This window comes from Poromitra crassiceps, assembly GCF_964638095.1.
Source record: "Poromitra crassiceps genome assembly, chromosome: 15".
Lineage (NCBI taxonomy): Eukaryota > Metazoa > Chordata > Actinopteri > Beryciformes > Melamphaidae > Poromitra > Poromitra crassiceps.
The window spans coordinates 36,611,193-36,626,974 of NC_139634.1; the positions used below are offsets into that span (position 1 = coordinate 36,611,193).

Sequence of the window (15,782 nt, forward strand, 5' to 3'; positions counted from 1 at the left end):
ATACACCCCCCCACACACACCCCCTCCCTTTCTCCAACAACGTTAATACACCCCCCCCCCCCAAACACACACACACCCCCTCCCTTCCCCCAACAACGTACCGGCTACTGCACTACGCCCCCCCCCCCCCCCCCTTCCCCCAACAACCTTAATGTTTTCAGGGCTTTTTCACATAAACAGGGGCTGCGGGGGGTGCCCGGAGGTTTTCTCACAACAATCCTGCTCCTGTTTTGGATTAAAGCTGGCTTCTACACACACGCACAGTCGCACACAACAACCACACAAACATACACACGCGCACACACGCACGCACACACACACACACACACACACACACACACACACACACACACACACACACACACGCTCACACACACACTCATACTTACATTCCTGACTTTGCCGTCGTCCACTCCGCCACTCGCTCTTGTTAAATGAAGCACACAGTAGTTAAGCATCATCTTTTCTCAATTTCCACCTCTTTGTTTTCACCATAAAGAACTCCACTAGTCAGGGGGGGGACTCAGTTCACTTTCAATATCCAATTCAATTTGATCAGATCCAAATTTAAATCTACGACAGCGGTTTGAAATGTCAATCGAAACTGGAATTCTTTTGTCACTGCAAGAACATTCGTTCTCAATAAGGTCCTAATATATTGGGTATGGGCCTCCGTCACGAGCCAAGCACTTTTCATTATTCCGAGTCTTCTGACTGAGAGGGCGCTGTAAGCCCCGACACTAAAATAGCCGGGGCAAAGTTTAGCGAACAAGGTTTCCTTTGATCCTTTCCCTTTGGCTCGCACCTTCTCCTGGCACCCAACCTTCCTATGAGGCACCATGGAAATAAGGCCTAATGAATTGATAATTCAATCACACCCAAACATCGTTACGCTAAGCTAAGTGTGTAGCCTAGGAATGTGGAGTCCCAGCGGCCCGGTGGACGAGCTGTCACCACGGCTCTGACTGGAGTTGTGAATAATTAGGCTAAATCCAGACAGGGATTCATGGCTGATGCCTCTCTCATCCTCCCAGCTCCGCAAATCTCCTGCATCAATCACCGATGGACAGCAACTATTAAATGGATGCTGTAATAGCCTCTGTAAAGCCTCTCGCTCCCCTCCCAGAAGACTTACAGACACACTTTGGCTTTCAAGCAAGATTCCTTGTCTATGCATCACTTAGATTTTGCATTTATCTGCTAAAACCCCCTCTGAGGTCAAGGCCGACGCTGCGTGCCAGGCCCATCGCAGCCATCTCCCACTCTTACATATTCATGACGGCTCCCAAAATCAGACCAATCTCATCAAAAGCCCATTAGCAGAAGGCAATAACATCGTTCAATTCTGGATGTCATTTATCCTGTAAGTTCTCAGGTTTGACCACAGCCGGCCCGGTTCTGCTCGGCTCTGTAAGTTCTCAGGTTTTACCACAGCCAGCCCGGTTCTGCTCGGCTCTGTAAGTTCTCAGGTTTTACCACAGCCAGCCCCCGGTGGAAAATCTGGTTAGGGCTTTTTTTGATGGGTTTTCGTAAGCAATTAGAAAGTGTTCCGTTTCTCAGTTCCTCTCTCCTCCATGAGGGTCCACGTGGTTTCTCCGTTCCTCTCTCCTCCATGGTCCACGTGGTTTGAATGCTGTAATTGAAGGTAATGGTGGAGAGAGTGGCGTGATAAGGCCGTAGACTCACGCAGAGTCCGTGGCACCAGCACTGGACTGGAGACTGCTAGACGCCTGACTCCGGCTCTGGTCTCCCTCCATTTCTTAAGGAGCCCTTAAAAGAGATAGACAACTGATAAAAGAAAATACTTCCCCCCCCCCCCTACATCTTCAAAGCCTATTTCTCTCACAAATAGGCTAATTATTTTTGCCTTTTGTTTTTACCTTTCATCTCACGCGATGGAGAATTCGCTTGTTTTGATGTTCTTCTAACCTCTTTATCCAGGAATACAGTGTGCACAGCATTTAATAGGCTATGGTAATTTCAATGATAGCTTTGAATTGCACTCCGGCTTCAAGGATAGGTAAATCTTGTCTCTTCTCCATTAGCCGTACTCTGATCTCACACAAGGCCTAATTAAACTTTCCATCCGACTCTCCCCGGTACCAACAATGGAGCATGAAAGATGGCTGTTTATAGTGAAGAGGAACCCTGGTTTGCACTGCTCACGGCCGGATACAGGAGCATTAAAAATGGCCATTCATCTTGATTTGTGTCCGGTCTCCTGTGTGCGGAGATGTCGACGAGCCCAGAACTTCTTGCGAAGCAAACACGCCGGTCCAGACGGCCCGGTGGGTTATTCGTTTTGCAGGATTCTGTATCCCGGCCCAAAAGACTCTGAGGGAAGCTGGCTTGGCGAGGGCAGTTGCGGGGGGTTTGAAGGGGGCCTGCTGTAGACAAACAATCCTTTAACAGTTGGTGAAGTGCTCCTCTGAGAGGACAGTGATCCCCTTTATTAAAAGCACTCCTCCATTGTCTCTCCTCTCTCTCCCCTTGTTGGTTACATAAGGCCGAGGTGCTTTGTGATCGTTTGCAGGCACTCCTGTTTTGTTTAGTTTTGTCTCTGTCTCGTTCTCTCTGTCTCTGTCTTCTTCTTTCCATGCGACTGGAGAAGATTTTGGGGGACTTGAGGGGGATATGATCGTATCCTGACTTCTCCTCTGCACAGTGCGTTGGGGTTTGGCCGACGTCCAGCTTTGTCTGCTTTTTCCCGGGCACATTCCCATCTCCGGCACGCTCGGATTCCTGTCTCCGGAGCGCGCGCGCGCACGTCGCCGAGTCTGATGGCTTGCGGTCGGAAGATGAGTCGTGCTGCGGGGGGCATTCGCTCGACGAGTCAAGCCGGTCGCGTTTTGTGCACGTGTTGAAGAAGCGGCGCGGCGCGTGTCATCGTTTATACCTGGAGCATATTGTCTTCTTTTATTTACTTATGTTTCCTTTTGTTCTTGAGGGACGGGGGCCAAGATGGCACTTAGAGAGCCGCGTGCTTGACCCACAGAAACCCACGGGTTCTTAAGCTAACATCCTCATAAATCTGGAGCCAAGAGTCTCTGACGTTATATCCAAACAGTCGAAATGAGCACAAGGAGAGGTGGAGGAGAGGGAAGTGAAGATAGAGAGACATAAAGATAGTCTTTGTCCAGCGAGGACTTGCAGGAAATGAATTACGTCGAATGTGGCGTTTATATCACCCACTTTAGCTTTCTCTTAGCGTACATAGCGGGGCATTCATCAGTTGCGCGCGCAGATCGTGCCATACTGTTTTCAGATTAAGCGAGGCAAAACGCATAGATGATGAGCCTGGCCTTTTTCTAGACAGTCGTTAATCCATTTCCAACGTCGAGAGGGCGACAGATTCCTTCATGCTATACAGTGGCTCTTAAAGAGGACGCAGGGACGTTTTGGGGAGAGCATGGTTTTTTTTCCAACGTGCAGGGAGTTAATTAGAAGTCTCTTTAAGCCTTATCCATTGTGTCAAATGGCTGCGGGTTATTAGCCGGGATGTCCTTACTGACCTCACCGGTGGGCTTTCGAAAGGCTTCGCAGTCAGTCGGCGGTTGGAAGAGACGCACACTCGCTCTCTCTCTGTCTGAGGGGCTGAATATGAGACGGATCGCCCGGCGACTCGCTGGCTCTTTTTGGGGAAACGCAGCAATCGGAGCCTTCGTGCTTCGGCTGCTTCTGTTGGAACACTCTGCCGAGCAGCCGGCGCTCCACCAGCCTCCTCCAGCCTCCTCAATCTCCAAGCACCTTCCTCCGATTACAGCAGGCCCTGCTGCAGTATTAGTCTAATGTAACCTTAGATAACCATCATTTCAATGTAAACAAACAGTGCCTTTATGCCTTGGACAGGATCGCTCCTTGATCCTTTATTTATCTTTAATTAATGGAATCAGCACATGTTTCAAAGGCTTCACTATTGACTTGTCTGGCATCTGGCATTCAAAAAAAATAAAAAATCTAGCGACTCAAACGGAGCCAAGGCCTGAGTAATTTCTTTGAACAGGATATGATTTTGGCGCGGCTCTGTGATGAAGTGCTATATGTGGAATAGCTTTGTGATCCCACTTTTTGACACATCAGGGCCCCGAGACTTGGGCTTCGCGTACGCATCGGTCGAAAAATGGATGATGCAACACGTCAAGGAAAGGAATCGTTCAATCTCGGCCGAGGCCAAGCATAACGAGAGCTGGACGTCGCCCGGCGCTTCCCCCGACCCCTGACCCCGAGTCGTCAGCAGCATCTAACGAGACATTTAATCATTTTCAAATGATTATTCCCCACAGGAGGCGCGCCCCGCTATACGGGTTTTATGATCCAATGAGCTCAGCCCTGTTGCATCAGTTGCACTCAAAGGTCACATTTCTCGAGTCGGGTCCGCGTTTAGAGGAGACGCTTGTGTTAATGATGTGAATTTGACCCCTTTTTATTCTGCCGGGGGAACCGTGCACTCATCTGCAATGCAGAGCAGCGCTCGTTCAATTCATCAGCCCCCTACTGGTTATATGACGCACTGACTCACAAAATATGTGCACAAATATGGGGTTGCGTTCAAGAGAATTGATGCCTCGCTCCTGTAGTCACTCCTGCCCCGCCTCTGTGCAGTGCTTTGGCAGAGCTGCAAGTATGAGGCTTTCTAGGTCCAATGAAACGTCCACTTTTTTAAATATGAGGGAAACGTGGGCTGTGTTGTGTGATCTCACGGATGCAAAGTGATGCCTTTGACCCGAGGCCCGGCCTGTAACCAGAACCCGTGTTTCTCCTGAGCGCGCCGCATACTGATTACAAAGCAGCGGGATGCAGAAACTGTTTTTGTATATTGTCTTACTCCCGAAGAGGAGTGTGTGCACTTGAACGTCTGCAGTCTGCTTTTACTTCTTCAAGGGCGTCTATTTTTGTTTAAATATGTTGGAACGCGGCGTGTCGCAGTGTCTGCATTACTAAATCTAAATGGATGAATCAGCAAAAATCAGTATGATGATTAATTAATGAAATTTGTGAAGAGGGGACCAGATTACGTAATAAGAACTCAGAAGGTTTTCGACCTGTCCCTCAGCGCAGATCATGTTAGCTTTGGGATTTATTTATGGAGATGGATTTATGGCGGCTCGGGCGGCGTGCTGCATGCTCCAGCCTGAACCTTTTTGGACAAATAAGCTCGCATCACTTAACGTGTCATAATGGACAGCGCTCAGGAACCGCTTGACGCGTGAATCATTCATAGCGCGCCATAAATAATAGAGGCCTGGCAGCCCGTTAGCAGCAGCTGCAACTTGAAACAGTCCATTTCGTGAAACACAATCTTTTACCTCGTGTAAACTAATGTGTTTCACCTGCCTGGGCTCGGCTGGGGCGTCTGGGTCTGCCCGCCTGCATGCCTGGAGCAGCGGACAGGTAGAGCCAGCAAAACCTCTCCCTCTTCCTCTTCCTCCCTCCCTTCCCCACTCCCCTTCCTGTTGACCTTGCTTCCTCTTCCTCAGATGTGTTTTTTTCCCCCTCCACCCAAAGTTCTTTGATATCTTCCTCGTCCCGGGAGAGTTTGGAATGCAAACTGGAAGCACGCGCTGCTGTAATCATTTCTCAAAACTGCACTTCTCTCCTAATTAGTTCACTCCTCAGAAGTGGGGCCCTGCATTATTTACACATCAAGGGGACAGCAGAGGGCGCCGGATAAATATTCATGGTTTGTTGACTCTGCCCTCCGCTCCCTCGTGGCTCGCGGGCCGCGAGAGCCGCTGTGTCGTCGTGACTTGTGACTTGTTGTTTATGCGACTTGTGCATCGCCGGTGCCCGGGACATGATCTGTCCTGTTCCTCTGTAATTATCTCCACTCATGCAGAGGCACAGACACAAACAAGAGTCGCTTTAATACGTGGACACAACTTCCTCACGCAGGAGACAAAAGACGACCGCTTCAGATGACACGTCGGTCTCATCACTGAACCGTTTGTTTTCACTGATGAGATTTGTCAGTTGGTTCTGCATTAGGTGGGTATCGGTATACTCGATACCTTGTAGTACCAAGTAGTATTGAAACTTCTCCAGTCAAATGATACCTGCATTTGATCCTTTTTGTACACAGATCTAGAAAGAAAGAAAAAAAGACTATGTGTATGGTTTTGCTCGCAGCCAATCACCACAAGTGTTCTTCGATTCACTGCCACGGCATGTGATTGGCCACTATAGCAGCTACAGCCCACACAGTCTGTGGTGGTGAAGTCCAGCGGTGTGTGTGTGTGTGTGTGATGGAGTTGGCAGTTCTTCATGCAGAGATGAAAGCAAAATGTCCAAAACAAGTAGGGCTAAAGACAAATCAAGGTATCGAATGAAGTACTTGTATGGCACTGGTATCGGTACAGGTATCGTGATTTTTTTAAACGATACCCAGCCCGTAAACGAGCACCAATTAACAGCTTCTTTTATTCAGCGACGCTCCGAGACAAATATAAGCCGTCTCCGCCTCCAGCCTTTCTTACTGGCTCATCTTTAACAAACGTACTGTAGCTCTTCAAAAGGAGCCAGAGGCAGCTGAGAGGAAGGAGTTCCTGCTGCCGCCGCTGGTTGCAAAGTGGATGTAATTGTGAGGTCTGCTTTTGCTGTCAAAGGCCATGTATGAATAGACTGCTGTACATTTAGACCCCCCATCCCCACACACACACACACACACACACACACACACACACACACACACACACACACACACACACACACACACACACACACACACACACACACACACACACACACACACACACACCTTGGTGGTCCTGTAGCCTTGAGGCCCATTGTCTGCTCTGTAAATGCCTTTAGGGAAACTCGCTTTGCCTCAGAAAACTTCACCCATTGTGGACGTTCAACCGCTGTTCTGTTCCCATTTCCTATGTCAGCTCCGTCGTATAGCATCAGTGTGTGTGTGTGTGTGTGTGCGCGCGCACGTGGGGTGTGTGTGTGTGTGTGTGTGCGTCTGTGTGTGCGTGTGTGTGTGTGTGTGTTTTGGGTGGGGTGGGGTGGGGAGTGGAGGTGGTGGCATCTTGCGATGCCTGGCTCAAGAATGACCATAATGGCTGTCAACATTAATGGAGATCCAATAGCTGGAGAATTTAAACAGGGCTTCTCCATATTTATAGAAGCAATAAACAGAGAAAATGCGGAGCAAAATGTCTGTTATGATTCAAGGGCGAAGCGTGTTTACAGGCTTTGAAATGCATATTTGGGTTAGTGGATGAGATGGAGGGGATCGCCATTTAAGTTGTGGGATATGAGTGGAAATGTAATATCGCCGCACTACTAGACAGAGGACATCTGAAACCATACATGTCTCACTCTCACTGTCTCAAGGGTTCCCTCGTTCCCTCGGTCATCCGGATAGCTGAGCCCTCTTCTTCCTGGTCGGCTGCAGGAGGTCTTGGTTGAACAGTTGTGGGTTCGATTCCCATTGGAAGCACGTGGTTTTGGCATTTACAGTATAGTGATGTCACCAAAAATAAGTCTTCTCCTGTTTCCCTTAGCTCTGCTATGCATTTGCTTTGCGAGCACTTCTGTCAAGAGAGATGGTGTCAGGTCACCAGAGTCCTTAAACTTGTTATTAACGGTCCCGTGTTAGAACGGCTTATGGAGGCTTCTCATAGTGGTCCCGGATGAGGTCTTAGGGGTGCCCCGCAAAATGACGAACAGTTACTGTAAAAATGTCACGATAATTGAGTTAACTTGAAATGATCTCAATTAGTTTTTACAGTTCAACATTTCAATGGTAAATTAACAACGAAAATCTTACCCTATAGATTCCTCCTAGGTCAATATATCTTCTGAGCTGCGTGTTTGTGGATGGATCTGTTTAGGCTCGGTGACATGAAAGTGTTTGAGAAGCTCTGATGTGTGGTTTATTCATAGTGATTATCCTAGTCATTGTATGCCACTCTCGAAATGAGCGTCAACGAAATGCCGACGCAGCGTCAGCCAGTGCCAATTTAAATTGGGCGAGTGTGGAAAGTCAACACTATGCCCGTGTTTATTTAAGTTCACACCATCACAATGAAACACTTGAATTTTTGAAAAGCTGCACCAGAGCCGTTCTGTATCAGCTCTGTGAGTGAATAAACAACTCTCCAGTCAACACTTAGCAACTCCAAATGACCGTCACCGAAATAACAATGCTGGAACTTTTGCTATGTAAAATGGAAATTTTTCAGTTTGCACAGTTTTGAAACAATGGGTCAGTCTCCTCGGGTTTTTGCTACACTCCACTATTCAAGCCGATGCACTACTGTACCGGACCACATGTGAATATAAAACACGTCCTCTATCATTTCACAGTCTCTCCTCTCCTGCCTTTGAAGGGTTTAGATAACTTTCCCCACTGAGGTGCCTGTCCATCAGCCCCGAAATCCAAGAAGCCTCCTGGAGAAGCTTTCCTCTGCAGCAGTTGAACCTTAACGGCTGCAGCAGGCAGTTTGGCAGAGCTGGAGCGGAAACGCTAACGGTCTTTATGCTTCCTCCTCAGGTGGAGATTACGCTGCAGGACGTCAACGACAACCCGCCCGTTTTCCCCAACGATCTTCTCGACGTGACCATCGAGGAGAACATCGGAGATGGCTTCAAGATAATGCAGTTAACAGCCACGGATGCGGACGAGGTAAAGGCTCCCCACGAGTTTCTGTTCTGTCTGACAATTTTTCTTTGCCCGTTTTCCCCTCGCGTGCTTTCAGAATAAACGTCCTGGAAGCGATTAAACTAAAAAGTATTATTATTACGTATTATTAGTATTGCATTCCTGGACCTGGAGTGTAGAACCACTGTGGATTCAAATGAGTGTTTGACTGATATGGGTTTTTGAGTGAAGCTGCTGATAGCCAGTGTTTTCGGCTGATATTCAGTATCTTTCAATTTGACCATTTTAATGCCAAAAAGTACAAGGATTCAATGTTTCTGTTTGAAATGGACTCTTTGGCAGAGTCTAAACAGCATTTAGGCCATCATCAGACACTAAAACCTTCCACTAAAAACAAATACAGATGAAGTTGTTTTAGGCGGGTTAGCAGCTACTTAACGCTGGTTGACCCATCGCACCTACTCACTGTTAGGGGAAACTTTTAGAACATCCATGAGAAACTGTGGGATGAATCGCTGCTTTAAATGAAGAATCGCTTTACAAAAACATGACAAAAACAATGAAAAGAAAAATGAAACTCATTTCCTTCTCGCTCTGTTTTTCTATACCTGTGGTCAGTGAGGAACCTCCATCATATCTGATCTTTAATAAAAGGTCAATATCAGCTAACCCCATGCTGCCATGATGGTTTGTTACACAGAACCAACCATCTGGAACCCATCCTTGGAAAACTCTTTCGAAAAAGGGCAGGCGCGTTCAAAAAACACCTGGCAAGCCAGGTGATTGGATGAACCATCTGTCCATCACCGTCTATCACACGCTCGCTCTTGCTGGCGTCACACCTAAATCCTGCCTGTACTGTAGCTGCCTCTGGACTCTGATTGGTCTGAGCTAAACCAATAGGCTGGAGCATGGTAAGGGATTTCTCGCGCGATCTTGCGAATCCAGCTGCTTCGCAAGGTTAAACATCAGCCTGATATAAAAACAAACCGATACAGTATATAGCTTTAACCCGAATTCAGTCAAAACTGTGGGTGAATTAGATGAACTAGTGCATTGAACGTGTCGATTCCAAAATTGCAGCAAATACGACACTGCACGTCCTTGGGTCCCTCCCCAGCAATACACCCGCCAAGTGTTACGTAGGTCGGACGAACGCTTCTCGAGATATCGGGAAGCACGATCACATCGGCTACTTGCATACATGACAGACAGAGATTCCTTGCTTTATAGTATGATTATCGCAATGTAAATGGCATAAACACATCTGTATATAGAATACATGCATATATGTATGCAATTAAGTAAGCCCATCATTATCTGTAAAAATGTTGAAGTGAAAATGGGGGCCATGGTGAGAGGGCTCCATAACGAGAGCAACCACCGCAGTAAGACTTCTTCCTCACGGGTTATTATTAGCAGATGTGCTTTGTTAGTTTACCTGACTACACACAGTGACACACAGTGGCCAAGACAGATTACTCCGCTTCACTCGTGGACATAAACACAAACACACAGACCCGCAACTTTCATCTCTCTCTCTCTCGCTCCCTCTCTCCTTCTCTCTCTCTCTCTCTCTCTCTCTCACACACAAACAAACACACAGAAATCGTCTGTTGCTCTCGTGTTGTTGACGTTATCTGAGATGTGTGGAGGCCACGCGTGTCACACAGCCCGGAGGAGATCGGGCCCAGAGATTGATTCTCGGGGCCCCGGTGCTCTGAGACCCCCCCCCCCATAGTTCACATTACATCACTGGCATCGCTCTCAATTAGTGGGAGGCTCCGTCTCTCGCTGCTTCAGGCAGGATATGGACATTAAATCCTGCAGTGAGCGAAACGCCGGGGCCCTCCCAGCATCTCCGAGGTCTGCGGTGCCTCGGCCCAGCCAAAGGACACAGTGAAGGAAGCGGATGGTGAAAAAAGTCCAGCCGTGGAGGAGGAGGGAGAGAGAGAGATTAGAAAGAGAGGGAATATATGGAGTCGGATTGAATGTGAACTTGTGGGGCCACACGTCTTTTATTGCACAGCTGCTGCCTCAGCCTCTTCTCTCAGGGTCTGAATGTGAGAAAAGTCAGTCGCACTTCTTCCTTCTTCTTTGCCATTCTTCTTTTATCCGGGATACTATATTGACTGTAAATCTCAGAACCTGGAGTCAGGTCAGTACTTTCAAGAAGAGGGGGATTTTAAGGACAGTATTTGATTATTTCTTCAGCGCCAAAGTATTCCGAGCTTTGATCTTGAAAGGTTTTAGCATATGGCATTGAAATCAAACTGTGTAGTGATTCACCCCCCTCCCCCCCCGTATCTGAATTTAAGTGGAGCGTCGTCGGCCTGAGCTGTGTTCCACAAATTGGAACTTTAGGGCAACACACTTTTTTTAGACGTTAGTAAAAAATTTAACATTCACATTTACATATTCATACATTATGCAGATGATCGAGATAGAAGAAGCTTCCGCGAGACGGGGGGGGGGAAACTGCTTTTTTCTCTGCGAGGTCGTCGTCGGACGCGAAAACAAATCAGTGAGGAACCCAAAAAAGGGAATGTCGTGGAGTCTTTTCAGGAATTGCAGGTTTGTGAGGAGATGTTTACCCCAAACTTTCAGCGTGGGCCATGAATAGGAACGCTAAATAGGAGCCTTTACTTCATTCCAACTCTCAGCCGGAGCCAAGATATGAGGCCGGGCCAAGCCTTTTGCCCACATCCTTACGCAGGAAGCTGAAGTTGCGCTGACACTAAGCGTACGGAACGCATTGGAGGCCCGTGTGGAGAGAAAGCCACATGTGTGAGCGCGCGTGGAGGAGCCAAGAGTGCAGCAAAGCTGTTGGCCAGCTGACGGCTGAATTCAGACATCATAATGATCCCATCCCATTTAACAGTGCTACATGTGGGATTCATGTGTGAGCCTATTAAAATGCTGTTTCTACGCATCCGTTTTTCGCTACACCCATTTCCACCCCAGAAGAAGTAAAGAGGTTGCATTCCGGTCGAGAGAAGAAGAAGAAGAAGAAGAAGAAGAAAAAGCAATATATACGTTAGTCTTTTGTCTAATGCGGGGGGGGTTAGGCCTCTCTGAAAATGTTTCTCACCTCATTCCAATGAAATACGCTGCCTTTTGTGCTCTTGGAGAGAAACTCGCACATTTTTTATTACCACTCTGACCTAATGTGGAAAATATGTCGCAGGTATAAAAAAGAAAAAAAAGGGCGTTCTTAATGAAGAAAACTACAACAATGGCTGTTTTAGGAGAGGTCTCTGAGAGAGTCAGCTCGGCCCCAGAATGAACAAGTAATGTGTTCCAGAGGCGTCTAGCACAAAGCACCGGAGCTCTGCTTATTTGCAGCCTCCTCTTGCAGTTCTTGAACGCTCTCCAAACAGATTGACACTCAGACAAGATGGGACATCGGCTCCTTCAAAGCCTTTATCTTGAAGGTCCCGGTGACAACACGCCGCCTGTTTTCCAGCAGTCTGTGTTATGATTGGCCGTCGGGGCGCTCGGGGGGCCGCGGCGTACAGGAAGCTCAGTTTCCCCGGCGGCGCTGTCTGCTTCGCACCTCTACGCTTCTCGTAGGAACCCGCTCGCTCCCAAAAACCACTCATCTGCTAAATGAGTTTCCTTCTGCTGCAGTCTGGTAGACGCTGTGCTCCCTGCAACGCTGCTGTTTGATTGGTCAACGTTGTCCTCTTTTTTTCTTTTATCCCCCCCCCAACAACCCAGTGTGTCTTTGGAGAGCTGTAAAGTAGGCAGACTCTTTAGTGAAGGTCAAGAGAGTGGTCAGTGTTAGTGTACGTGTGTGCGTGTGCATGCGTGCGTGTGTGTGTGTGTGTGTGTGTGTGTGTGTAGACTGATCAAAGTACTTAAAGGAACAGTTCACCCCAAAATGAAAATTCTGTCATCAGCTACTCCCCCTCATGCCAAATGAAACACACCCAGGTGACGTTTGTATAACGCACAGGGAGGCTGCAGCACAACGAGAGAGAGAAAGAGAACAGGTCCCCATTGACTTCAGTTGTACTTAACTGAAGTCAGTGGTGACTGGTTTTGTGTGTGTGTGTGTGTGTGTGTGTGTGTGTGTGTGTGTGTGTGTGTGTGTGTGTGTGCGCATGCCTCCGCCCCTCCTGCTCTGCTTTTGAACCCTATCAGAAAGTTAATTGGCAGCCTGCGGGTGTTGGGTTCCGGCCTGCAGCCCAGGTGGCTGATGGGATTGCCAGATCTGGGGCCACTGATTGATGACAGCAGGGTCCTTAAGATGAGCAGAACCTCACGCTCTCTCTCACTCTCTCTCACTCCTCCTCTCCCTCTCTCTCTCTCACTCTCTCTCTCTCTCTCTCTCTCTCTCTCCCTCCTCCTCTCCTCTCTCTCCCTCCTCTCCTCTCTCTCCCTCCTCTCCTCTCTCTCCCTCCTCCTCTCCTCTCTCTGTTTTACGGGTCCTGGACCTCAGAGCCAGCGGGCTCTGCTAATGCAATGAGACACAAGGTCAGAGCGACAGGGGTTTGATCTGTGGTAAAAGCGTCCATGGGAAAGAGATAAGAGTGTGACATGGACTTGGCCGTGTGACATGGACTTGGCCGTGTGACATGGACTTGGTCGTGTGACATGGACTTGACCGTGTGACATGGACTTGGCTGTACGATATTGACTTGTGATCACACACTGGTTGGCTCGTTAACTTGACGCAGAATGTCTGCTCAAACAAAAGAAGGGAATGACAAAGTGAGTGTATTTCAATATTTAATTCAGATGTCTCAGATCTGGTCAAACCCTTCTATCGTCAAAAAAAAATAGTGGAATAATATCTTCTCCTCGCCCACTTCAGCCTTTCAATCAAGTTCAAGTTCAAGTTAATCTGCGTTAAAAAGGTATATAAAAAAAACGAAATGAAATTCTCGGGGCTCTGGCACTCTCAGCCTTGGACAAGAAGAACATTCTTGTTCTTCTTGTCCAAGCACACACTACAGCAGACAGTGCAGTCAATCAACGATAATACCGGTACTAGGCAGGTGTATGTATCTCCATCCAAGGCTATAGCAATTACTCTTCCAGTTCCCTCAACAATACTGTGTGAGTTCACCAGTGAAAGGATATTTTAAACACAGTTTGTAATGTTCTCAGAAAAGTTCTGAGATGATCTCATTGCCTACCAAAGCAGTAACGGGGCTGATTTGAGTGGAAAACGCCGCTTAATGCTGCTCATATCCCCATAAGCCTCGCCATTGTCCCGGCCTGATCAAAAAGTATCCCGAACACGGCTCATCGCTGAAAGAGTCTCTTTTAGCTTAGCTCTTTTAACCAGCTTGTAACGAGAGCCTCCGCTTCGTCCCAGTGAATAGCAGCAGCTTTTGATGTAGCTTTGTCCTCGTTGGCAGAAGACACGCAGAGAGACAGTTGTCTGATCTTGCTATTGTCCCCAGCACAACCATAAAAGTCAGGGCTCTGTCACCGGGCTTATTCAGATGTCATATCGCGTTCAGTCCCCCCCCCCTCTCCCGTTCCAAAGCCCCCCGCGCTATAGCTATCACATGTGTCATGGCGCTTGTACTTGTCCAAGCGTCTAAGGGGATCTATTCGTTGCATTTATAGAGGAACACTATAGCCCCCAAAAGTTCAAAGAGTAAGAGTGAGTCTCACGAGAGTATCGCCATTCAGCTCCCGTGCTGCTCTCTCTCTCTCTCTCTCTCTCTCTCTCTCTCTCTCTCTCTCTCTCTCTCTCTCTCTCTCTCTCTCTCTCTCTCTCTCTCTCTCTCTCTCTCTCTCTCTCCCTCCCTCCCCGTGTGTGAGCGTTGCCTTTCTATATAACATGTTCTTATAGGATACGGCAGTGAAGTCGTACCAAACTGATGTCGCTTTTTATGACAGATTTCTAACGAAGGGTTTAGACACGTGCCGATCTCTAGTCAAAAAACATTCAGGACGTTTTTATGAGTTTTGTTACTTCGATGACATTTTCACCAGTCTCCTGCTAGCAATGTTAGTGCAGGACAAAATCATCGAGTCGTATACGTCCCCTTCCCTTTCAAACTGTTCTATTATGTATTTTATTTTACTACTACAAAACGTTCTATCGTGTATTTTTACCACTACCACCACGATTTGGTAGAAGGGTGCTGATTTGTGAAGAATAGGCCAGGCTGTCCCTTTAAACAGGGAAGGCTTTCATTCATCCTGGACAGTAGGTAGTGTGATCTGGAGACACGGACACGCTAACACGACACGCTAACATGTGTTTTAAACGGGCTGGTATCCTGCCAGATAGAATTGCTTTGATGCTGTCCTCATGATGGCCTGGCTTCCTCCTCGCCGCCTGAGAACTCACATCTGAGACCTGTAATTGGTATTTTTCCCTTTCTGTCTGCATCCTCCTGAGTTGGAACAATGCTGTCTAGAAAAACCTAGTTACCAAATATTGACTTCAAATTTGGTTTGGTTCGCTGCCTGAGACAAACTCACAAACTCAACTGACTCCACATTTCTGCTCAATGTTAAGTTTATGGTTTTGATCTGTAAACATGTGACTATGCAAAAATCCTTTGAACTTTTGCAAGTCGAGCATAAAAAAACGCTACATATCAGATATCATAACCTATAAAAACTGGAGACTAAACTGGAGGTTTAATTGACTCAAACCATATCAAATAAGATGTTTATATCTTTCTCATGTGAAACAATTTGTTTGCTTTTTCTCCTCAGGGTCCCAACGCTCTTGTGACTTACACCATCATCAGCGGGGCGGATGACAGTTTTCGGATCGACCCCGAATCCGGCGATCTGATCGCCACCAAGAAGCTGGATCGGGAACGCCGTTCAAAGTATTCCCTCCTGGTGCGCGCAGACGATGGAAAGCAGTCTTCTGACATGAGACTGAACATCACCGTCAGTGACGTCAACGACCACACGCCCAAGTTCTCGCGAGGAACATACTCCTTTGATATCCCTGAAGACACGGCGCCAGGTACGGCCGCAGTTTCACACAGTAGTAATGCATCCAACCAACTTCAAGCAACACAATCAGTGTTTTGAAACCTCGAAACACCTAAAAGACCTAGAAAAGAAACGTTTGACATCCAAGGAAAGTTAGTAGGTGCGTCTTCTATGAAAGGCCTTAGACTTCAGCTCTGTTAAGGTGGTCAAGAGCCTCAACTTACTGAGGGCAGATATTGTGTCATAGCTTTTTAAA

General features: G+C 47.6%; 1 protein-coding gene across 1 annotated transcript in view; it reads left to right on the forward strand.

Annotated features, from left to right (window-relative positions):
* fat4 (FAT atypical cadherin 4) overlaps positions 1 to 15,782 on the forward strand; it is a gene marked incomplete at its 5' end in the record, with an annotated part of 141,699 nt that overhangs the window by 61,930 nt on the left and 63,987 nt on the right. The window contains 2 exons of the mRNA XM_083652436.1: positions 8,498 to 8,629; positions 15,296 to 15,557. Coding sequence (XP_083508562.1) covers positions 8,498 to 8,629; positions 15,296 to 15,557 — 394 coding nt within the window. The remainder of the gene's footprint in view (positions 1 to 8,497; positions 8,630 to 15,295; positions 15,558 to 15,782) is intronic.